Source organism: Panthera uncia, unplaced genomic scaffold (assembly GCF_023721935.1).
Source record: "Panthera uncia isolate 11264 unplaced genomic scaffold, Puncia_PCG_1.0 HiC_scaffold_1358, whole genome shotgun sequence".
Lineage (NCBI taxonomy): Eukaryota > Metazoa > Chordata > Mammalia > Carnivora > Felidae > Panthera > Panthera uncia.
In genome coordinates this window covers 20112-44692 of record NW_026057984.1, presented here as the reverse complement: position 1 = coordinate 44692, position 24581 = coordinate 20112, and the positions used below count along the sequence as shown (strand labels likewise).

At 40.8% G+C, this 24581-nt stretch overlaps 1 protein-coding gene across 3 annotated transcripts in view; it reads left to right on the top strand.

Annotated features, from left to right (window-relative positions):
* LOC125916958 (N-acetylneuraminate lyase) overlaps positions 1–10745 on the top strand; it is a 38537-nt gene extending 27792 nt beyond the window's left edge. For 2 of the 3 annotated variants that reach the window (XM_049623204.1, XM_049623203.1), the window contains exons 8-12: positions 282–430; positions 550–596; positions 3170–3254; positions 6406–6445; positions 9498–10745. In XM_049623204.1, coding sequence (XP_049479161.1) covers positions 282–430; positions 550–596; positions 3170–3254; positions 6406–6445; positions 9498–9682 — 506 coding nt within the window. In that variant the 3' untranslated portion in view covers positions 9683–10745. The remainder of the gene's footprint in view (positions 1–281; positions 431–549; positions 597–3169; positions 3255–6405; positions 6446–9497) is intronic. The other variant, XM_049623205.1, reaches the window with a different exon arrangement.
* The last annotated feature ends 13836 nt before the right edge of the window (positions 10746–24581 follow it).

Here is a 24581-nt window from a genome sequence, read left to right as displayed (position 1 = left end):
TGACATTTCTTAGGGGCTTATTTTTTAGATTTCATTCCTTTCTACTTCCTTAAAAGAAAAAAGTACAAGTTGCGCCTTGGAAACATGCACGTGTTGTCTTCAAAGAACAGAAGGTTTGGGGCTGTAATTTGACAAGTGTACAGGAACTACTAGGTGAGGGTGTGTGACGTCCAGCTGAGAACAGGTTCTGGCACTCTGTGCCGATGCAGGGGGACCTACAAGACGCGGTTTGGCATCTTCTGGAGTGTGCAGATTAGTGAGGCATTGACTGTTTTGAGCAGTTCGTGCTGAGGAATTGCTGGATGGGATTCAGGAGAAGATCCCCACCTTCCAAGGGCTGAAGTTCAGTGACACAGATCTCTTAGACTTCGGGCAATGTGTTGATCAGAATCGCGAGCGGCAGTTTGCTTTCCTTTTTGGGGTGGATGAGGTAAGTCGCTCACTTGTCAGGTTAGTTGCCCTCTGGAACCATTTATAAAGCTATAGAGCAGCAGCCTCTTGCTTTCTCTTGTTCATAAAAGCGAATACTCTGTGTCTGTTTTTGACTAGCAACTACTGAGTGCTCTGGTGATGGGAGCGACGGGAGCGGTGGGCAGGTAAGCATGACGCATTATAAATGTCAAGTCCCCCAGGGAGAGGTAGTCACCACCTAATTCGTTATACTTCTTGCACAAACACTGTTTTTAATACAAATTGCCTTTCTTTCCCCCAGTCTTTCAGTACAAAGGAATTAAGTAGGGCATAGCAGTTTGTTAGCAACCCAATCATTGTCCCTACAAGCCTCTGCTGCAATCAGAGGTGAGGCACCAGAACCAAGAGCATGCACAGAACCCATCAGAAATTATTTACTTACTAGTAACAGAAACCCATTCAAAGGAGCTAATGTAGACAAAGATAAGGTATAAACTACTGGAAAATTACATAAAACTCAAGAGAAGGAAGTGCAGCCAGGCCTCAGAGAAGATGAGAACCCAGAACTGCAAATCTCTCAGCAGCCACAGCAGAGCACTCTCCTGTCTGTGGCCCTCTGGAGACTCTCGCCCCTGTGTCTCTCTGCGCACCCCTCTATTTCCCCTCTGGCTCTCCACGTGGGCTTGCTGTGCGTCAGCGTGTGCACATGGCCAATCGTGGCTGCCCAAGCATGGCACTTCAGGGTGTCACCAGATCGCACCTCCTGTTCAGTTTGCCTGAAGTCCAGTCACCTGCAGCCAAGAAAGTAGAATTATGTGGCCTGATGCCTACTTAGACAGGCTAGGGAAGGCAGGAAATTCAATTAGCATGTCCACTGCACATGGTAACCTAATTTATTAGAAAAGTGCCTACAAGGGATTGATTGAAATAATTTGTATTCACTGAAAGGACATTTCCTCCCTATAGGAAAAGTGTAGGGAGAAGCAAAGTAATATTGATAACATGTCTTGGTGAGTGCGGCTTTGATGAAGAATAATTAAGTTGGGAGCTCCTGGGTGGCTCAGTCGTTTAAGCATCCGACTCTTGATTTCAGCTCAGGTCATGATCTCATGGTTTTATGAGTTTGAGCCCCATGACAGGCTCTGTGCTGACAGTGCAGATCCTGCTTAGGATTCTCTGTCTCCCTCTCTCTCTGCCCCTACCCCACTTGTGATGTCTGTCTGTCTGTCTCTCTCTCAAATAAATAAATAAATAAATAAATAACTTACTTAAAAATGTATTTAAAAGAAAAGAATAATTAAGTTGGATAATTTAATGGCTTATTCACCAAGTCAGGATGGCCGGAAATATCCATTGTCACTACAGGGACATTTCTGCCAAGGAGACCTGAATGCCTGGATATGCTGGCTGTGAAATTCTTACTTTTTTTCCCCTGTAAATTCTTACTTTTTTGACTTTTGTTTTTTTGGCCCCCATTTGGCATTTTTAATTCTGTCAACATAATCTGGAGGCAAAGTACATTTGGTTAGACTTTATTTCTTCTTCACTGTAATCACATTCTCTCTAACCAAATATGCCTAAGACCCCTGGGATTTGAATTTTAGTATTCTGAAACTCCTCTGACGTTCACATACATATCGTGACCTAGAAGTGTTCCACATCTATAAGTGACTTATCTCAGCTATTATGTTTTATTTTTCCTTACTTTATGACCAGAAGGTAATGTGGAACTTCACATTCTTGGAATCCCTTGCTGCTCATTCCAGGGTCTACATATATGAAGTACCAACAACATTCTGTTCTTCATATACCAAGATAAATATATTTTTCTGATACTGACTTAACTCTATGAGAAGTCGCTCGACACTGGGAAAGCATCCTTGTTAAGAATTTCTGTAAACATCTACCTTGCCAATTTCTCTAAGAATTCAGTGATTAGTCTAAGATATTTGTCTTTATTGGTAGCTAGAGACTTTTTTTTTTTCCAGCCTACACTCTATCAGATCAAAGGACTTATTCTCACTTTTATGTTTGCTGAATTGTAATAGATGGTGGTGTGAGGTGGTGAAAGCCTTTGCCACAACTCTGTAGCCTTCTTTAAGCTGGAGTTTTTTCACAGTGAAACAGAAGCCAGGCTTACCCTGCAGGGCTTTGAGAGGATTAGACATGATTTATGTCATGCACCTGGAACACAATAGACAGTAAATGATGTGTTTTATTATTATCTTTATTAAAATTATTATTAGAAACTAGCTTCTAGATAATACATGAATTAAGCGTATATATTACAGGTAGCATATAAACTGGGCAGAGAATTTAGACAATCTGCTGGGATTTGCCCCATTCACCCAGTTCTTCAGCATAAGACTTCAAGGCCTCAGCTCAGATGCTATATTTTATCCACAGCTCTTGGCTAGCATTGTGCCTGCACATGTGCCCTGAGGCAGGTGTTGGCCTCATTTACTCCCTACCAAATACACTAACTCCATCTCTTGCTTTTTTCCCTTTTCTTCTAACTTTATCATTTTCCATTTTTCTTCCCTTTCTTTATCCCCTTTGGTGTTCTGTGCCTCCTCTTGGCACTGCTTAGTGTTGCTACAAAACTCAGAACTGAAGACACCTGATCTCTAATAGATTAGGGCCAAAAAATACACTTCTGGAAGGCCTGGTATATTTTTCCCTTTTAAGCATCAAAGGGATTGGAAGAATCTCTCCCGCTGAGTTATTGATCTTGCAGTGTATACTGTTTTCTTTCTAGTACCTATAACTACCTGGGAAAAAAGACAAACCAGATGTTGGAGGCTTTTGAACGAAAGGACTTCTCTTCAGCCCTGAACCATCAGGTTAACTTGATTTTCCCTTCACATAAATCACAGCCACTTTTCTTTCCACTGGATAATTCTTATTCTTTCTCATCAGCACTCCTACCTTACCTGCCCTTGTTAAATTGCCCAGCTGCCTCTCTCTTCATTTTCCTTCTGCTTCTTACCTGTTCTTGTTTAAAACCAAACCTGTCCCCATTGTCTGTGTTCCCTGCAAGCTAATCAGGACCGGCCCTGTATGGGAATGATCTCTCTCTGTTCCTCCTACAAACGATCTTTTACTCTATGTTCAAAGTATTTTTGTGAGTATGAAATAACAGTGATAGATTTCTGGGAAAAATGTGACCAAATGCTGTCCCCTTGAGGACCTGACACCCAAGTCTCCAGAGTTTATGAAGAAGCTGTGAAGCTGGTAACCCCAAATGGGAAGACTTGAGCTGAAGTCAGAGCCAGTCAGTCACCTTCACTTGCAGTGTGCTGAGAACTGGTGGAAGCATCCACCAGGCAGAAACAAGAGGCTAGTGAGTGATCTAAAAGGAGACACTGGCTTTGAACTAGGAAGAGAAAAGCAGCAGGAGACGATGCTTTACAGGGAGGACCTGGGGGGGATAGTGGCCACTGTTAATGCTACATGGAGGACAGGCCAGCTGTCCAGAGAATGAAGAGACTCCTGAAGGGCAGAACCAATCTCGCAGCTGGGTAATATGTGTACTCGACACAAGTGGAATGGGATGGAAAGAAAGAGCGTAGGCACAAGAGAAGGACTTGGCCTCCGAAATAGTAAATAATCAAAGTGACTGAGTAGAGTATAATAATCAAAGTGACTGAGTAGAGTATAATAATAAAAGTGACGGAGTAGAGTATCCCAAGAAAATAAGCTGAATGAAAGGCATAGGCAAGATCAGAGCAGGTGCTCAGTCCCAATAAGATTCAGATAAGGAATCTTTTTTAACAAGACAGGCTGCCTTTAGGGAAATTAGAGATTATAGAGCAGAAGTGCAGAACATCCTGGAGGTTAGAGGGAGAGGGGGTGACCTGAGCTCCAAGTCAGAGAGAATGTGAGGTAGCAGTTGCCAGGAATGATTAATTCCCCACCTTTTAGACCTGAACATTGAGCGATCCTAAATCTACTTCCTATTTCAAGTTTAAATAGCTGATTTAATAGTTGCCTTTGTTCAGCCTCAGATCACGTGAAGCTGAGAACAAGAACAGGGTAGGGACTTAGGAAGCTTTGCCAACTAAACCAAACATTGACAAGACTTTGGTTTAAATTAAGATAAGTCTGTCTGAATTGTGCAGACTTTGCCTTTTTTTTTTTTTTTTTTTGCACCGATGGTTATTTTCTTTTTCCTTAGTTTCCCAGTGAAAGTTATTTCTGAAAATTCCAATCTGTTCTAAGCTGAATGACAGGGAAACCATATGATGGAGTAGACAGTAAAACAGCTGTGATAGGAGCCCTTCCATTTAGTGGTTTCTTTCATTGACTGGTCCGGTTTCCATCTCTTTCTTTTCCCCCATTAGTCCCACTCAAAATAGTATTGGTAAGGAATTTAGTTTACCACATTCTCTGTTTTATCCTTATAGAAGGCTAGTGTGAGTGGGTCTCATTTACTCATTTATTTATATGCCAAGGGCTGGGCCAAGTGCATAACTTCATTAATACTGGTCTCTGCTCTAAGGGAATATACAATCAAGTGAAGAAGCAAAAAGTTAGGGCAGAATTTATTCATTCTAATGGACTTAAATGCCATCTGTTATATTTACATAAGTGAAATGACACACGTACAGAGATGTTCCGTACAACCTTGTTTATAATACCAAAAGATGGAAACAACCCAAATATCCACCCATAAGGAAATGGTTAAATGCATTGTGTTTGAGTTACGCAATGGAATTCTATGCAGCCCTTAAAAGGGTGAAATAGTTTTCTATGTACAGGCCTGGAAATATTCCATGATATAGTAAATGTAAAAAAGCAGCAGGGTATATAGAGTCATGAATGTGATGTGCTACAGTTTGTGTGAGAGGGAGAAAAGAACATAAATACATACATGTTTGTAAGGTTCTGGGTGTTCGAATTTCATTCTGCACAGAATTTTCTGTTACTAGACTGTATACAGTTGATGAAAACAACGTGAGTAAAATGTTACTGAAAAGGCATCTCTTCATGAGACGGATGGAGTCTTTTTCTTATGAATTAGTTCACAAATTCTTGGATGAATATTACTTAATGCTAGCATGAGTTTAATTTCAGCATCGATATTATTTCTGGTTTTGGTTTTTAGAGAAATGAGTGCTGCGAAACCCTGTAGGAATGGAAGAAATTTTGTTACAGCAAAGTCACTCAATTCTTTGAACAGTTTTTGAGTCATGTTAAAAATCACAGAATGCTTTAGTGATTTTCAGCTAACAGCCTGGGTAGCAACATTGAAAATAATGTTGAAAGCAAGAAGTTGAAAGCCCTATGGTTTTTTAGAGGACTCGTTACCCATTAATTAGAGGAGTCGCTTTGTCACTTTGTCAGTGCCCATACCAGTATTTTGATCTGCTCCTTTATTTGGTTCCCAGAGGTGTCCCAAGGCAGTGATATGGGAGGTATGTCTTTATTTTTTTCAAAAGTGGGAGAAAAAGGACTATGAAAAGGAAATACAAAAGGACAACCTGTAGCTGTATTACATGCGAATTCTTCCCCTCATCAGTTTTAGAAAATAGCATTTATGGATGTTGAGGATCTAGAAATTATTTATCCCCATAAATCTTAGCCTTGGCTAAGTGTCCCTTAGGTATCTTGGAAAGAAAGTGCCCCAGAGGTTAGTGTACCCCTGTTTGAGAACAGCCACAATAGCTGATAGTTTAGCTATGCAAGCTAGATGAATAAAGGGTGCCTGCCCCCATCTTAGCTCTAGCCTACAATTCTATCTTTGGCGCTTCTTTTCTGCAAGAGCCCTTTTAATAAAGCTTATGTATGTGAAAAGATCCTACCTTCTCCTGGGTGGATCTCAACCCCAACCTCACTTGGCTGTTTTTTTCCACTCTGACAGGCCTTCAGACAACTAGGGTGTGTGGGCTTTTTAGTTTGGGGTTTCTGTCCTTTGACTTCCAAAATTTCTAAATTGTTATCACAGCTTAGTAATACTGACTATAGATTTGTGTTTTTCTTTTTCCTTTCCAGTTTTGCATTCAGAGATTTATCAACTTTGTGCTCAAACTTGGTAAGTTTTCTGCTTTGCCTGCTATGAGTGTAAAGGAAATGGAACACCATCACTGTGAGGGTTCAACAAGGACACCTTAAAAAAAATTTTTTTTGATGTTTATTTTTGAGAGAGAGAGAGCAGGGGAGGGGCAGAGAGAAAGGGAGAGAGGATCTGAAGCAGGCTCTGTGCTGTTGGTGCAAAACCCAATGTAGGGCTCGAACCCACCAAATGTTGGATCGTGACCTATGCTGAAGTCGGACATTCAGTCAGCTGAGCCACCCAGGCTCCCCCAACAAGGACACTTCTTCCTGTTCCGTTGCAAGCAGAGTTTTATTTCCAATACTAGCTTTAAGGCCAACCCTATAAAATGGTGAAGTAAACCTATTTGGAGGGTCTTTGGCACCCTTCCACAAATCTCAACCCTCCATTTTATCACTTTGTTTGCCTCCCCCGCCTCTGCACACCATTTTTTTTATCCTTTTCTCCCACCATCCTGCCCTTGCTCATTAAAATTCTACCACACAGATTTCAGCCCGAGGGCTTGGTGGGGGAAGGCAGTCTGAACACAGACCTTACTAAATTGTGAATGACTGGCAGCTCTCCCAAGAGTATTTGCAATGTAAAGAGAGTTTATTAACATAAGTAAGCTCAGATGATGGAGGTTTGGATAATAGGACAGAGTAGAATTTGAGGGAAATACAGTAAATTTGCATAGAGAAACCTCCTCACAATCTCCTAAATCTTACCCCGTGACAAATGCCACCATTTAGTCCACCTCTTGAGGAGGTTGGCCCTTTCTGAGAACTTGGGTCGAGTCCAGGAAAGGTTTTAGGTTTGTTCTTGGCAGACCTCCCACCTCCCTTTCAGAGCCTTTTGTCTTCTGGCAACTCCTCCCGAGCTCCAAGCACCTATCATATGGAGCACCTCATTCCTGCAAGGTCCTCCACTAGCTCTCTTAATCCTTTGAAGACGCTGTTTCCCATTCACTCTTCCACTTCCATGATTGTTGTCCTATTTATGTGCCACAAGTACTATATTATTCCCTTGTCCTACCTAAGCCATACTTTTCACAAAATTGTGGGTTTGGTGTGGTAGGTGTGTATGTTCCTAAGGTACATTTAAATAAATATTAAACTATTAAAACTAGAGCTAAAAGTGTGCTTGTGTACATATAAGATCGTCTAGCAGTGACACTGCAACATTTCTGCCACATAGAGCTCTAACATACTAGCTGATACTCTTGCCAGAATATTTGCATTTTTTTTAAGTTTATTTATTTCATAAGAGAGAGAGAGAGAGAGAAGGGGAAAGAGAGAATCCCAAGCAGGCTCCATGCCGTTAGCAGAGAGCCCGTTGTGGGGCTTGAACTCACAAACTGTGAGATCCTGACCTGAACTGAAATTGAGTCAAATACTTGATGGACTGAGCCACCCAGGTGCCCCCAGAATATTTGCGTTTTGAATGTGGACTCTTGAAGATAATTTTTATGATTTAAGAGAACACATCTTTAAAGAAATCGTTTCAGACTTCCTTGGCAGGTTGGAGCTTTCGTGATTTAGTCAAGGAGAGACTATCTTAATAAATTTGTAGTCTACAGGGCACCTGGGTGACTCAGTTGGTTGAGCATCCGCTTCAGCTCAGGTCATGATCTCGTGGTTTCTGAGTTCAAGCCCCACATCGGGCTTGCTGCTGCTATATGTGCAGAGCCTGCTTCAGATTCTGTCCCCCTCTCTCTGCTCCTCCCCCACTTGCACTCTCAAAAAATAAATGCTTAAAATAAATAAATAAATAAACTTGTAGTCTTACTATGAGGGTAGCTCCCTATTCCACCATTTGTAATAAGCCTGGGAGGGCCATTTTGCATTCATCAAACTATACTGTATCTTTGGTCATGTTAGTATTTTCCTTCCCAATGTTCAATTAGTTAACTTAGCAAAAGAAAGTTACGTTTCATACCCTAGATCTAAAAACGATAGCTGATTAAAACAAATATCTGGCTGTGCTGTATTGTTTCCTTAGAGCCGCCTTCAAAATCCCTAATTCTATGTTTAACTCTGTTTTCTACTATTTCATTTCACTGAATGTAAATTTTTCATTTCTAGTATTTCTTTTTGTTTTTTCCCCCAGATATTTCTGTATCATCAATTCTCAGGATGTGAGATTTGTCAGTTAAGCATTTGCTAGATCTTGTGTGACTTCTTTTTCTCATGTGTTTTGTAAATTTTAATTCTGAATTTGTCTTCAGAGACTTGTTTTCTTGTGCTCTAGTTTATAAGGTGTCCTAACAAGTGGTTTTACATTTGCCTCTGTTGGAGCTTTCACCAATTCTAACCAGTTTTTAGGTTAATTTCTTAATCCAGTTCTTACACCAAGTACCTAATGCAAATGTGGACCCAGTGTTCATATATGGCAGAAGCTTAGGGTTTCTTTCATATGATCTTCTTCCATCCACAACCCTGGTGGAAATGAAGCTTCCTTGCCTCTCTATGCCCAGGCCGGCAGGCTGGCTCCCAGTTTCACACAGGGAGTTTAATTCAACCCCCTCTATGCACAGACCCAAGGCTTCCTCTTGGATTCCTGACCAGCTTTATAACACCAGCTCTAAAACAGCAGCATCTTAAATAGTGCGTTTCTCAGGGACTTCTTAGATTTACTTGAACTAAATTCTGTCTTAGCGATGAAGGCCTATCATTTGATCCATGGCAGTATATCCCTGAATCAGATTATCCTCCTGGACCAGTTGGCTTCAGCAACTCCTCACCACACTGACTTCTCTCTTCCTGATACCTTTGGTCCCTCCTTGTTTCTGAGGTTGACTTTGAGTCTTCCTTTGTTTTGTTTTACTGTTTGTCAAGTTGTTTAAAATATTCCATCTTTTCTATGTGTTTGAGACAGGAAGAGGAATTTCCTGTGTCTGCTCAGTCTGCCATAGTGACCGGAAATGTTCCCCTCTTTTATTCCCACCTTATCCTGTCATAGAAGTCACTGTAAGAATGTGATCTCGCTTTGAGATGTTTGTGGCAAAGTGGACAGTCCCAGTCACATTTCCTCATTTGTTTTTCTTGTCTAGGTTTTGGAGTGTCGCAGACGAAAGCCATCATGACTCTGGTTTCTGGGATTCCAATGGGCCCACCCCGGCCTCCGCTGCAGAGAGCTTCCAGAGAGTTTATTGATGAAGCCAAAGCTAGGCTGGAGAGCCTGGATTTCCTTTCTTCCACTGATTTAAAGGATAGAAACTTGGAATCCTGTAGCTAAGGCCTTTCTATCAAATCAGAGTGTGTACCTTGAATACTGCATTCATTTCTCAAGGGCTTTTTAAATGAACTTGAACTAAACACTTTTCTAACAAATGAAATCTCACCTCAATCGACAAGTATTTAAGTACATTCTATGATCCTAAAATGTTTAATTTTTGTGAAGGGGCAAAAACCCTAAATGGGGTCATGAACCCTAAGTCATTCAATATTTCACAACATTTTTGTGGAGAAATTTCTGCTTATATGGATGAAACGGAATCAAGAGGAAAATTATAAGTGATTCATTCCACTTGCCTTTAGGAGCTCCCATTATCTTGATTTCTGATTCTTAATCCTATTTTAAAATTTTCTAATTTTAAACCCGTATAATGTACTTTCATTTTAATAAATATTCATTTGGAATCTAGGACAGCTCTGAGCTACTGCATTTAGGCGGGTACACTTACTTTAATACCAAATTACAACATGACTCAACTTTACACAACTATTAACACACCAGCTCACTTTGCTGCTCAGTCTAACTCTAGACTATCTGCTTTCAGATTAACTGTGATGTCACAGTTTTCCCCCCAAACATTGGGTTATGTGGAAACTTGCTTGACCACTAAAGGGCCCATGAGAGTGCTTTTCACAGAACCAAGAAAAGGCCCTCCCCAAAGATGAACTCAGGTCTCCACTTCTTGCTATGCAGAGAACTTGTCACAGCTCAAAATCTCAAAGAACCAAAGGTCTCTCCCCTGGGCACCACACACTTCCCCTTTCCCCATTGAGAAGAAAGTGTCTCCCCAACAGGTCCCTGAATTACTGGAAGTGAAGGCCAATGTCTCTTCTACAGTTAGCCCAGGGGCCCCTGTTATTTCTAGGTCATACTTTCAAGCACATTTCTTCAGTGAAGGAAGATTTGAGGAGGACCCAAAGATTTTATTTCAGTCTAGCTTTCCTTACACACCTTCTTTACTCTTTCCTTTCTACGTACTATATCCCTGGCTGTTTAATCTCTTTTCCAGCAAACCCTTGTGAGCGCTTCCTAGTAACAAAATATACTGCCAGTCAACCCTTGATGATTTTATGTATTTAAAAAAAAAAAAATTTTTTTTTAATGATTATTTACTTTTGAGACAGAGAGAGAGAGAGAGAGAGAGAGCATGAACAGGGGAGGGTCAGAGAAAAAGGGAGACAACAGAATTTGAAACAGGCTCCAGGCTCTGAGCTGTCAGCCCAGAGCCCGACACGGGGCTCGAACCCACGGACCGCGAGATCATGACCTGAGCCAAAGTCGGACGCTTAACCAACTGAGCCACCCAGGCACCCCAACCCTTAATGATTTTAAACCTGACTATCCAGTCTGTCACTTATCTAAGATTTTGTTTTTGTTTCTTCTGTAATGAGTCTGCTCATTGGCAAAGGGCAAGTACTTGAAATTCATGTCAGGTATACTTTTTATTTATTTATTTTTTAATGTTTATCTTAGCATGAGTTGGGGAGGGGCAGAGAGAGGGAGACAGAGGATCTGAAGTGGGCTCTGCGCTGACAGCAGGGAGCCTGATGCAGGCTCTAAATCATGAATGGTGAGATCATGACCTGAGCCAAAGTAGGACGCTCAACCGACTGAGGCACTCAGGTGTTATTGTTTTTGCTGTGTCTGGCATCTATCAGGCTCTGTCGTCATTGTCTCCAACTCTATTGCTTGGTTAGGTAGTGACCATGCACAGTCTCACTCAGCAGCACACCTCTCAGGGTCTACTGCATTAAGTTTGAATTTAATGTTAGATCAAATCCTCCCTGGCTTTTGAGCCATGGGTTACTGTGGCAACACATTTAAAACTAAACTTAGAAGAATAAAATACTGTGACTTACTATTTTGTAAACAAAACCAAGCCTATGGGCAAAATGTACATCCTTACTGGGATATTCTGGGCTGGTACATTTTGTCCCTAAGAGGTGACACATCACTTTTTGTGCTCTGGGACATACTGATCACTGCAGCTTACCCTGGATTCCTTATTTATATACCTCTTGCCATTCTTGCTCTAGGTGGGGTCTCGTCTTTCCAACCACACATAGGTGCCGTGAACACAAGGTAATTTTCAGATGCTTGTTTGTTTTTTTTTTTTTTTCAAAGAGAAAAACAAGTTTTAAATATGGTATATGCCAAGTCCTGAATCTCGTATGCTTATTTATCTATTCTTTATAGTTACTTTTGAGGTAGGTTAATGATGTTTCATCGAATTTCTAAGATGCTCTTCATTGTAAGATATCATTTGATATACCTCTGAGGAAGAAAAAAACGCTGATAAAGTAGGACATGCCATCCCATTCTAGAGGTATCAAAATGCTTTTCAAAGTGTATTTTAGAACTGATACAACATAGCATCATCCCTTTTTTAAAATGAGGTAGCTATGGCAAAGAGAAGTTTAATATCTTGAGGTCACACATGGTCTGTGGCAGAGCCAGAACAGGAATCTTAACTGGGTGGAAACCAGACTATATTCCACACCAAGAGTCTTAAACACATATGTCTACTTTTAACAATACCTCTTAGCTAGTGTTATCCCTAAGATTCAAGCCCAAGGGCCTACTGATATAGTGGAGAGTTGGGTTCAACATAGTATGAAATGACAGACGGTATGGCATGGTTGTATGAAAGGCAGGGTCACCTCATGGTGAGGAGTATGTGCTCAGGTCCAGGCTGTGTGGGTTCAAGTCCCGGCTCCACCACTCTCTGTGTATGACCTACAACATTTCATTTAGTTTCTCAGTCTTTCAGTTATCGATAACATGAGAATTATAATATGTATTACCTGTCTCCTGGTTATTATGAGGATTACGCCAAATAATACATATAAAGTTCTTAATGAATATTGAATAGTGTCTGGCACGGCATTCACACAGTGAAGTACTAATTTTTGTAGCTATCCAAGGCATTCATATATACTCTTTATACAACAGAGAAATATTACATTACTGCTAAACCTTTTAATGAATAGCTGGCAAAATAAAGTTGAAAATGAGACTAAACCCAAGGCAAGAACTGCAACAGAAATCTGCATTTATTATTAATGAAGCCCAGATTATAGTGCCACTCTCAGGTTTTTTCCTGGGTTGGGAAGTTTTTACTGTGTTTCTATCCAACCATAGAGGGTAGGAAATGAAAGGTATCTGTGGGCTTTTCCACAATGAGATACCACCTCACACCTGTCAGAATGGCTAACATTAACAGCTCAGGCAACAACAGGTGTTGGCAAGGATGCAGAGAAGGGGATCTCTTTTGCACTGCTGGTGAGAATGAAAACTGATGCAGCCACTCTGGAAAACAGTATGGAGGTTCCTCAAAAAACTAAAAATAGAACTACCCTACAACCCAGCAATTGCACTACTAGGTATTTATCCAAGGGATACAAGTGTGCTGTTTTGAAGGGTCACATGCACCCCAATGTTTATAGCAGCACTATCCACAATAGCCAAAGTATGGAAAGAACCCAAATGTCCATCGATGGGTGAATGGATAAAGAAGATGTGGTATATATATACAATGGAGTATTACTCAGCAATCAAAAAGAATGAAATCTTGCCATTTGCAACTGCATGGATGGAACTAGAGGGTATTATGCTAAGTGAAATTAGAGAAAGACAAATATCATATGACTTCACTCACATGAGGACTTTAAGACACAGAACAGATGAACATAGGGAAGGGAAGCAAAAATAATATAAAAACAGGGAGGGGGACAAAATAGAAGAGACTCATAAATATGGAGAACAAATTGAGGGTTGCTGGAGTGGTTGTGGGAGGGAGGATGGGCTAAATGGGTAAGGGGCATTAAGGAATCTCCTCCTGAAATCACTATATGCTAAGTTGGATGTAAATTTAAAAAATTAATTTAAAAAATATATCTGGGGGTGCCTGGGTGGCCCCGTCAGTTAAGCGTCTGACTTCAGCTCAGGTCATGATCTTGCGGTTCGTGAGTTCGAGCTCCGCATCGGGTTCTGTGCTGACAGCTCAGAGCCTGGAGCTGCTTTGGACTCTGTGTGTCTCTCTCTCTCTCTCTGCCCCTCCCTGTTCATGCTCTGCCTCTCTTCCTCAAAAGTAAATACTAAAACATTTAAAATTTTTTTTAAAAATCGTGCAAAAAATATGCCTGTGGGTTTTTGAATGAGCTGTGTGTGACTATTTGGAACAGGGACTAACAATTAGAGAATGCCTTGTGCTAAGTGATTTGAGAACAAGCAGGTCAAAGAAGCATGGGTAAGAAAAGGGAAAACAATGAGTCATCATTATTGAAAAATGTGTGTATAGGATAGGGAGGTATGTGACATGACTTTGTATTAAAAATGTCACTCTTGAGACAATATGATGAGTAGATTGGAAGACAGAGACCAGGAACAGGTAAACCATTTGTTGGCCTATTGCAACTGGCACCCAATGGTGAAGCCCTAAACTAAGGAAGTGGCAGAAAGGAATGAAAGAATAGAATCTGAATATAGAAGATATTTGTATTTGTTATATATTCTTTGTAACAAATCACCCCAAAACTTAGCAGCTCAAAACTGCAAACATTAATTAACTCACATAGTTTTTGAGGGTTGAGAATCCAGGAGCAGTTTAACTGGGTGGTTCTGCCTCAAGTTTCTTTTACAACCTTGTAAATAGCAGTCAAGCTATTGACCAGAGCTTCACTCATGTCAAGGTTCAACTGGAGCTGGAGAATCTGATTCTAGGTTCACTTAAAAAGTAGTGGGCAGGCCTCAGTTCCTTCCTGGCTGTTGACCAGAGGCTTCAGCTTACTTCCTCTGGAAAGAGAGAGAAAGAATGGGCCAAGAGCCCAAAAGAGAAATAATGGTCTTTTAAAGAAATCTCAGAAGTGACCTACCATCCCTTTCTGTATGCTATTAGTCATACAGAAGACCAATTCTGGTACAATGTAGGATGGAACTAACAGGGTATGAATTCCAGGAGGCAAGGACCATTGTTGGCCATCTTGGAAGGTTGTCTACCACAATAGTGAAGGAATCAGAATTGACACCCAAGAATCAGAGCCTGTGGGACATGATATAGAGAGGTCCATCAAGCATGTATATATGTTAATCTGAAGCTCAAAAGAAGGTTTGGTTAGGAGATAGAGGTTGAGGAAATATCAACATAGAGATGGTAGTTGAAGCGATGAGAAGAACAAGATTATCCAAACAGAGTATACATAGAGGGCTAAGAAGAGAACCTAGGCATGACTGGCATTTGGAGTGCCTATAGAGGAGGTGGCATAGGAGTCTGAGATGGAATGATCAGAGATATGGGAGCACAGCTGTGCTCAAAGGAACTCCAAATCCTCAAATATGATGGGTGGTAATGTTCAGAACATTTGCTTGGAGAAGAACATAGAGTTCAAAGGAAAATAGTTAGCAAGGTAACAGCCTCAAAGGACCAGAGCCTCCCAACCACCACCGAAGGCCTCTTTGAAGTGTAGGTAGTCCTGGAAGCTCAGCAGTTGGGTACTGCACGAGGTACCACTCTCAACCACCCCATCACAGGCTGAGCCCCAGGCTTAAGGTAGCTCAGAAGCAGCACAACTCACCATCAGGCTTCACAGGCTGCAGGGAAGAAGACGAGCTGGAAGACCAGCAGCCACCCAACTCCTGACTCAAGGGAAGGAAAGACTCAACCCAAAACAGCTGAAGGACCTGCCCAGACCAGGGCCACTGGTAAGTGGACAAGTGGTCAGCAACTGGCTCTGGCAGAGCATGGGGTTGGGGGGAAAAGGCCCAGATTTGTCACATTTGCCAATTTCTGTGGTCTAAATATTCCCACCATGGTGATATCAAATTACAACATGACATCAACTGGCTTGCAAACTTCTTGGAGATGGAACAATTGGCTCTTGGGAGCATGACTCTAATACTTTATATATTACTGTTTTAAGTTTTTTACTACTATATTTACATATGCATTATTAATTTTATAAATTATATGTGACCAGTTAAATATAATTCAAAAAATTATATAAGTAAGTTATTTTTTATATAAAACATTAGCCAACCAATCATACCCTAGAACCCAAATGACTCTCCCTAGAGAACATGACTCTCCCATAGGATTCATCTGGACCAATATGTATGACCACACTGTTCTGTTCAATAGCAGATACCCATGGTCTCATACCGCAAGCCTGGGGTTCGATTCCCGATGAAGCACAACTCCTGGGCACTCAAACAGTGCTACTTGCCACATTCCAGGAAGTAGGCCCATCGACAAACCACTCTCAGGAATCAGAGCCTATCTCCTAATTCCTTCCTGCAAGTTTCTTCCATGCATTCCCGCCTGTCGTAGACTCTGGGTCTGGAGTTCCTTCTTGTCCAGCAAGAAAGCGGGACGTAGGATTAAAAATGTGAGGGGCGCCAGGGTGGCGCAGTCGGTTAAGCGTCCGACTTCAGCCAGGTCACGATCTCGCGGTCCGTGAGTTTGAGCCCCGCGTCAGGCTCTGGGCTGATGGCTCGGAGCCTGGAGCCTGTTTCCGATTCTGTGTCTCCCTCTCTCTCTGCCCCTCCCCCGTTCATGCTCTGTCTCTCTCTGTCCCAACAATAAATAAAAAACGTTGAAAAAAAATTTTATAATAAAAATGTGAGAGAGGCTGATGTCTGGGGAAGACAAGAGCCCTGATTAAGGGTCCTTGCTACGTTTTTATTAGGATCAGAAGGCTTACAAACGTGGTGTTGGACGTGCACAAAGAGACAATGAAACTGTGAACATTAACTCATGGGCATGAGGGAATGGGGGTTTTGAAAATAAGTGGTGTTAGGGGTTTGGTTTAATACAAAACAAAATCCTAGCGCCCTGCGGGGAAGATTGTTTACAGTTGTTTGCAGCAGACATGAGGCTGTTTACCCAGACTGTTCTAGGGGACAAGAAAGAGCATGCTACCTCAAGGTCAACAAGGCATCTTTCTTTTGCTAATTAGCTCAGCTTTGGGCAACTTCGCCCTGCAGAGGTCTATAGCTCTATTTACCTGTTTACCTAATTTGGTCCTTCCTTCCTGCGAAAGCAGCTTTCTGCTATAGAACCAAGTTTGGGGGGGGGGGGACGCTTCCACCCTGAATACCTAATCTTGTTTACCTCATATTTGAATGTTTTCATCCTGAGATTCCCTATTTCTATGCATTTGTCCTATACAGGGACCTTTGCCCCACTTTACCTATTCTTGATTTACCTAATCTTGTTTACCCAAACTTTGGTGTGTACATCCTATGGCTTTCTAATTCTTTATGCCTTGTTAACCCATCAGTGCAGGCTCAGGAAATTCCTAAGCTTATTCCCCACACCTGCCCACGCCCTTGTTAGCCTTCCAATAGGAAAACCATCATTTGCTCTCTGATTATGGACCATTGACCAGCCACTTAAAACTCTTCAAGCTTAGCATCATAAAATTTGTTTACTCTTCCTAAGAGCAAATAGGACCACAGTCTCTTTAATGTTCTACCAAGAATGTGACCACAGAAATGTGAGATAATAACCAAATGTTGAGTTAAGCCACTAAGTTTATACTAATGTGTTACATAGCAATAGAAAACTAAACTTTAAGACAGTTTTGTGGAAATGGTACATTCGATATATATTCTTTTTTCCTTTAGCCTCTGAATTTCTTCTTTAAAAAAGTTGTCCAAGGTCTTTTATGTTCTTTTAAATCATGATCAGAAGACTCAACTATTTCTAAGCCCTCATTATTGATGATAGTTGGATTAAAGGCTACAGGGCTGGAGCCACATTTAAATATTAAATATTGCTTTGATGAGATTCTAATACTGCAAGCAGTTCAAAGGGCTGTGGTTTCCCCTGTTGCAAACTAAAATTAAAACTAAACGCAGAGAAGCCAAAGACTTAATCAGGAATGTCCATAGCAACTCTATTCACATTAGCCAAAACTAGAAATTACTCAAATGCCCATCGTCAGGAGAGTGGATAAACAAATTGTGGAATGTTAATAGAACAGAGTACAAACAGTAATAAAAAGTACTGCTAGATCTAACAACATGGATGAATCTCAAAAGTATTATGTTGAGTGAAATAAGCCAGATCCAGAACAGAACATGATGCCACTTTTATGAAGTTGAAGAACAAGTAACATTATTGTCATAAAAGTGAGAATGATAGTTACCACTGAGAAAGGACACAAGATAACTGTCTGGATGATAGAAATGGTCAGTATCTGGATTTGGGTGGTAGTTCTATTGGTGTACACATAGGTTAAAAAAAAAAAAGAAAGGCTGTCCATTTAAGGGTTTATAATCTTTACATATGTAAATACCTCAATTAAAAGATAGGGACCACAATTAACTGAATTAATTATGCATGAAAATTTGGGGGGAGTTCTTTCAGTGTAGTCTGTATATAATTGAAAGCATGGTGATCTGGGGGTGCCCGGGTGGCTCAGTCGGTTGAGCCTCCGACTTCAGCTCAGGTCACGATCTCACAGTCTGTGAGTTCAAGCCCTGCATCGGCCTCTGTGCTGACAGCTCAGAGCCTGGAGCCTGCTTCCGATTCTGTGTCTCCCTCTCTCTCTGCCCCTCCCCCGTTCATGCTCTGTCTCTCTCTGTCTCAAAAATAAATAAACTTCAAAAAAAAAATTAAAAAAAAAAAAAAAAAAAGGAAGGTGATCTGTACACCCCCTTGAGAGAGGTCAGAAAAGACCATGCTTGTGGCCCACAGGAGAATCACAGACTTTTCTTACAGGGGATTGACTAAAAATGGATCAGAAGGAATGAAATAAAATGCAAAAACTATGGCCACTAGCTCTGCTTCCAAGGGAGGAATTAGGATCATGTGGGGAAATAAAGCCATTTATTCCCCCAACATCCTCGCCTTCAAAATATCCAGTTATCTGTACCACAGACCTTACCTACTAAGAGCTTAGGCCTTTACCATAATTTGCCTTGGCCTGTGGTAGAGTTTCTCCTCTGAGATGTCTTGTCTTAATCCGATAATCTTTGGCCCTTCTCGGCTAGGAAGATATGGGTTCAAGGCACTTTGAGAACAGAGACACTGTACTGTTTTAAACGTTATCCAGCCCTACATGACTTGTTACCTCTTTTCCTCCTTACAGGGAGATATAAGAGTCTGTAATGCTGTTCTCCTCATTCTTACATGACTGTCTTCTTGTCTGCCATTCAGATGTTAGCTTAAATACTACCTTCTTGGAAATGATATTTTTAACCATCCAAGTTTAAAATAGCCACCCAGTCAAATTCTATCTCAGCATTATATTTAATTCTCTGCATAGCATTTGTTACCAGTGAATATTTTATTTGCATTCATGTTAATTGTCTCTCTGCTAAAATGCAAGCTTCCTTGAAGCTGTGGCTTTATGTCTTCATTGGTGTTAGGGATGTTTCACTTCAGACATTGCATTTTCTCCATGCTATCTCTCTTCTACTTTTGAAACTTTAATTATGTGTACAATAGAACTTTTCACCATGTTCCACTCATCTTTTAGGTTCTTTCATGTATTTATCGTTTGTTTTTCTCTGCAAGGTCAATGTGGATATCTTCTATTGATCTATTTCCAATTGATGAATTCTCTTTCCTGCTATGTACAATCTATTACCTCATTGAGTTCTGAATTTCGGTGATTTCTATTTTCACTTCTAAAATTTCTATTTGATACTTCTCACTTACTCCAGCTCTCTGTAAATCATCTTCAATGTTTTCATCTATTTTTCCTTTTTTAAAAAGTTTATTTATTTATTTATTTATTTATTTATTTATTTATTTATTTACAGACAGAGACAGCATGAGCAGGGGAGGGGCAGAGAGAGAGGGAGAAGAGAGAGAATCCCTGGCAGGCTCTGCATTGTCTGCACAGAGCCCAACACGGGGCTAAAACTCACAAAACTGTGAGATCATGACTTGAGCCAACACCTAGAGTCCACGCTTAACCGACTGAGCCACTCAGGCTCATCTATTTTCTTGAGCATATTAATCACAATTTTTATAAAGTCTCTGATGATTTCAGTGTCTGGATCATTTATGGGAGTGTTTCTCATTTTTTCTCTTTTTTAAAAGTTTAAAAAAAATTTTTAAGTCTATTCACTCATCCATTCTGAGAGAAACAGAGAGTGAGTAGGAGAGGAGCAGAGAGAGAGGGCAGAGAGAATCCCAAGCCCCATGTGGGGCTCAAACTCATGAACCGTGAGATCATGACCTGAGCTGAAACCAAGAGTTGGATGCTTAACCGACTGAACCACCCAGGCACCCCATCTTATTTTTTTCCTCTTGATTTTCAGTCATTTGGCCTGTCTCCTGGCTTGCCTGGAGACTTTTTTTTCTTTATTGAATTTGGGAGATTCTATAAAAAATTTTACAAGTTACAGGTCATTCTGTCAGAAGAGGAGGACAGAGCACTTTGGTCCAATGAGAAAGTATGATGATTCAAGGCTGGTTCTCATTCCCCTGAGTTTGTCCTTCCTTCTAGAATGTACTTCTGCAGGGGGTATCAGATGAAAGCCTGGCCTCTCTTCCTTGGTCCAGGTTTTGTCTCTCTAGTTATCATTAGGCTCCAGAAAAGCTCTACCTAGTTTTTCAGCCTCATAGCCTCTGTTTTCTATTTGGCTTCTTGATCTCTTGCCCTAGGCAGGTTAGTTAGGAATCAGCAAATGCATCAAAGTGCAAAGTGATTCAAAAGCTCTGCTCTTCCCTCTTCCCCAGGATTTTAACTCCTCAGACATTAGCTGCCTTACTTCTAATGCTTCAAACAGCAGTCTTGTTTGGATTTTTTTTTTTTCCCTTCAGATTTTGGAGTTGTTATTGGCAGGAGAGTCGGTCTGATAAAACTACTCTATCATACTACACAGAAGTCATCTCTAAATGCAAGCTCTATGAGAAAAGGATGTCATCTGTCTTATTTATGGCCATTTCCTCCAGAACAGTGCCTAGTAAAAAAAAAAATTTTTAAGCCCTCCATAAACATTTATTTTAATTAATATAAGTAAGAATTAGACCCTATATCTGTCCTTGACATCTGTATCATTTACAGTCTTGCATATCTATCCAAGGGAGTCTAGAAGGGTAGATGTTTTCCTTTTAAAATAATTCCTCACCCACATTCCCCCCCAATACAATAGACATCCATTCTACTGTGTTTTATGCGTAACTTTTAAAAACATTTTTTTGCAAAACATCTAGTATCATTTTTTTTGAAGTTTTTAAATTTATTTTGAGGGTGGAGGAGGGCAGAAAGAGGGAGAGACAGAATCCCAAGCAGGCTCTGTGCTGTCAGCCCAACACAGGGTTTGAATCCACCAGCTGTGAGACCATGACTTGAGCTGAGATCAAGAGACAGATGCTCAACTGACTGAGCCACCCAGGTGCCCCTAGTGTCATTTTAAATTGACATAGATAACTTATTTTGTTCCTTTTTTTTTTTTTTTCCACTAACCCTACCCCCTTAAGTTCTGTGTATATCCAATTCATTTCTTCTGACCATTGCATTAGATTCCATGGTTAACATCCACTGGATTTTACCTGTCTAGGGAAGAACATCAAATTGCCTCTAACTCCCTGCCAACGTGAATAATGCTGTAATAAACATATCTTAAATGTTCTCTTTTGGACTTATGTAAAACTTTCATATATATCTATATATCTATAAATCTATACATATATAGATATATATAATCTATGTAAAACTTATGTAAAAACTTATATAGATATATATATCTTATCATATGTGTATGTATATACATGTATACATACATATACACATATATATGTGTACACACACACACACACACACACACGAGCAGACTTGTTTGATTTTACCCATACAGATTGTTTGAGTAAGTAGTACCTGATTTCTCCCCAGGATGGCTGTATCAGTCTGCTTTTTTACAAGCTGGGCATGGTGAACCTTATATCCCAACATCATCACCAACATTTGACAGTATTCACTTTTCTAATGTTTGCTGATCTAATGGGCATGTGGTAATATCTGATTATTGTTTTAATTGCATTTCTCCTGGTACTAACACTTTTGAGCATCTTGAATATGCTTAGTGACCTTTTGGTTTTCCTTTTCCGACATTGCTTCTTGTCCCCTGCCCATTTTTCTGTCAGGATTGCTACATTTTTCTTGTTGGTTTGAAGGAGTTTCCTGAATAGTTCAGAATAGTTAATCATCTCTTGACAGCCTTAAACATCTCTTGACAACCTTGAACATCATGAATATCTTCCCCAACTCTGTCAACTATGCAATAACTTCATTCATGGTGTCCTTTTTGAGCAAATATCCTTAATTTTAATATAACCAATGCCTTTTGTTTTTTTCCTGTGGTTCGTACTTTTGAACTTTTCCTTAAAGGGACTTTTTTTTTTTTTTTTAAGTTCACTTGTTGGGGTGCCTGAATGGCTCAGTTAGTTAAGTGTCCAACTTCTGCTCAGGTCATGATCTCCTGGTCCATGAGTTCGAGCCCTGCATTGCAATCTGTGCTGACAGCTCAGAGCCTGGAGCCTGCTTTAGCTTCTGTGTCTCCCTCTCGCTCTGTCCCTCCCCTACTCATGCTTTGCCTCTCTCTCAAAAATAAACAAACATAAAAAAAAATTGTTTTAACTTCATTTATTTTGAGAGAGAGAGAGGGCATGCACAAGTAGGGGGAGAGGCAAAGAGACAAGGAGAGAGTGAATGAATCCTAAGTAGTCTCTGTGCAGTGCAGAGCCTAACATGGAGCTTGACCCCACAAACCATGAGATCATGACCTGAGCCGAGATCAAAAGTCAGACACTCAACCCACTGAGCCACCCAGGTGCCTGTAAAGGAATTATTTTTTATATATCTTTCCCTGAAACTAACATCCAGATTCTGTGGATGCACTTGTGAGGGTGGCAGACGAATTTGGCCCACAGGATAACTTGGATTGTATACCCTCCCGGAATGCAGAGAGCACCCAACTTGTCTTCCTCCTTGGGTTTTGCCTTTCTATCCGTCACTTTCACTTCTTTTACCCTTTTATATGTTCTTAATGTAAACCTACCAACTTTAACATAATTTATTCTGGTTTTAGAAGTGAAAAGGGTGTAAACAATTCTCGGAAGACCCTGAATACAAGGACCCTAGCCTATTCAGCATTATAGGCCACTTCCTAAGACTCTCAAGTCAAGTTACCCCATCTATCAGGAAGTCTCTAACAGAACAAAACAAACAAAAAAACTTCCTGTCTGAATGCAACATTGTATATGGTAGTAGTACAGGAGTGTTGAAGGTCACAAGTGTGATTGGTGTTCACAAGTTATGAGTGTGTTCACACTTTACCAACACTGACTTCCTCAAGACATCATAACTCTGCTTAAATTCTAGTTCTGGTCCCTGGCGTTCTTCTTCCATTCCCCCATCCCCAACCTTCTGCTTATTTGAGGAACAGAGGAAGAGTGATGAACCAAAACATTCTCCCTCATTTCTCATCATCCATTTCAACTATAGGTGTTGGTAATAACTGTCTCATTCTCCCTGGAGGAAACTTTGCCTCAGTCCATTGGGTTGGCAGAAATAACAAATGACATGAGAAACTTTGCTGGGTTTTTTTCCCCCATACACTCTTCAGATTGACTTTAATACATATCTTTATAATCTTTATCTTCTACCAAACTCAGGAACCAAGTCAACTCTTTCAGAAGTTATTTCTAGGGGCGCCTGGGTGGCTCGGTCGGTTAGGCATCTGACTTCGGCCTAGGTCACGATCTTGTGATTCGTGAGTTCTAGCCCCATGTCAGGCTCAGTGCTGACAGCTCAGAGCCTGGTTCCAGATTCTGTGTCTCTCTCTCTGCCCCTCCCCTGCTCATGATCTGTCTTTCTCTCTGTCTCTCAAAAATAAATAAATGTTAAAAAAAATTAAAAAAAAGTTATTTCTAGGGGCGCCTGGGTGGCACAGTCGGTTAAGCGTCCGACTTCAGCCAGGTCACGATCTCGCGGTCCGTGAGTTCGAGCCCCGCGTCAGGCTCTGGGCTGATGGCTCGGAGCCTGGAGCCTGCTTCCGATTCTGTGTCTCCCTCTCTCTCTGCCCCTCCCCCGTTCATGCTCTGTCTCTCTCTGTCCCAAAAATAAATTAAAAACGTTGAAAAAAAAATTAAAAAAAAAAAAAAAGAAAAAAAGTTATTTCTAGGTAATAACTTAAAAACTTGAAAATAACTTTTTTCTTCTTAAATTTTTTTTTTCAACATTTTTTATTTATTTTTGGGACAGAGAGAGACAGAGCATGAACGGGGGAGGGCCAGAGAGAGAGGGAGACACAGAATCGGAAACAGGCTCCAGGCTCCGAGCCATCAGCCCAGAGCCTGACGCGGGGCTCGAACTCACGGACCGCGAGATCGTGACCTGGCTGAAGTCGGACGCTTAACCGACTGCGCCACCCAGGCGCCCCGAAAATAACTTTTTTAAGTTATTAAAAACTTAAAAAAAATAAGAATAACTTTAAAAAGGTAAATGTGAAATGTTAAGTGGTCCAGTCACACTGCTCTATCCTGCTTTGCCAACCTCTGTAGTCTTCTAGATAGTCCTATACTGGAAACATCTAGTTGTTATACTGAAATCTGACCACACTCTACTACAGGTTTCAAAGCTTCATTTACAAATGTTAAGATGTTGGAGGGTGATAGTTGCCAACAGCAACCTACAAAGGTAATGCTAGTTATGGTCACCAATCCACTGGGGACTCTAGGTCTCAGGAGGAGAGCAAGGCCCAAATTAAGAACCAACTTAATAACAAAATTCTTCATAATTCTTGGAAGCTAAAGATACACCTGTGAAAATTTTATTTATACTTGACATGTTGTCATTTTGCTGTATTTGTTATCTAGTACAAAACATTTGCAATCCACGTGTGCTCCTTGAGTTTCCTTTATCATAAATAACTGTCAGGCACC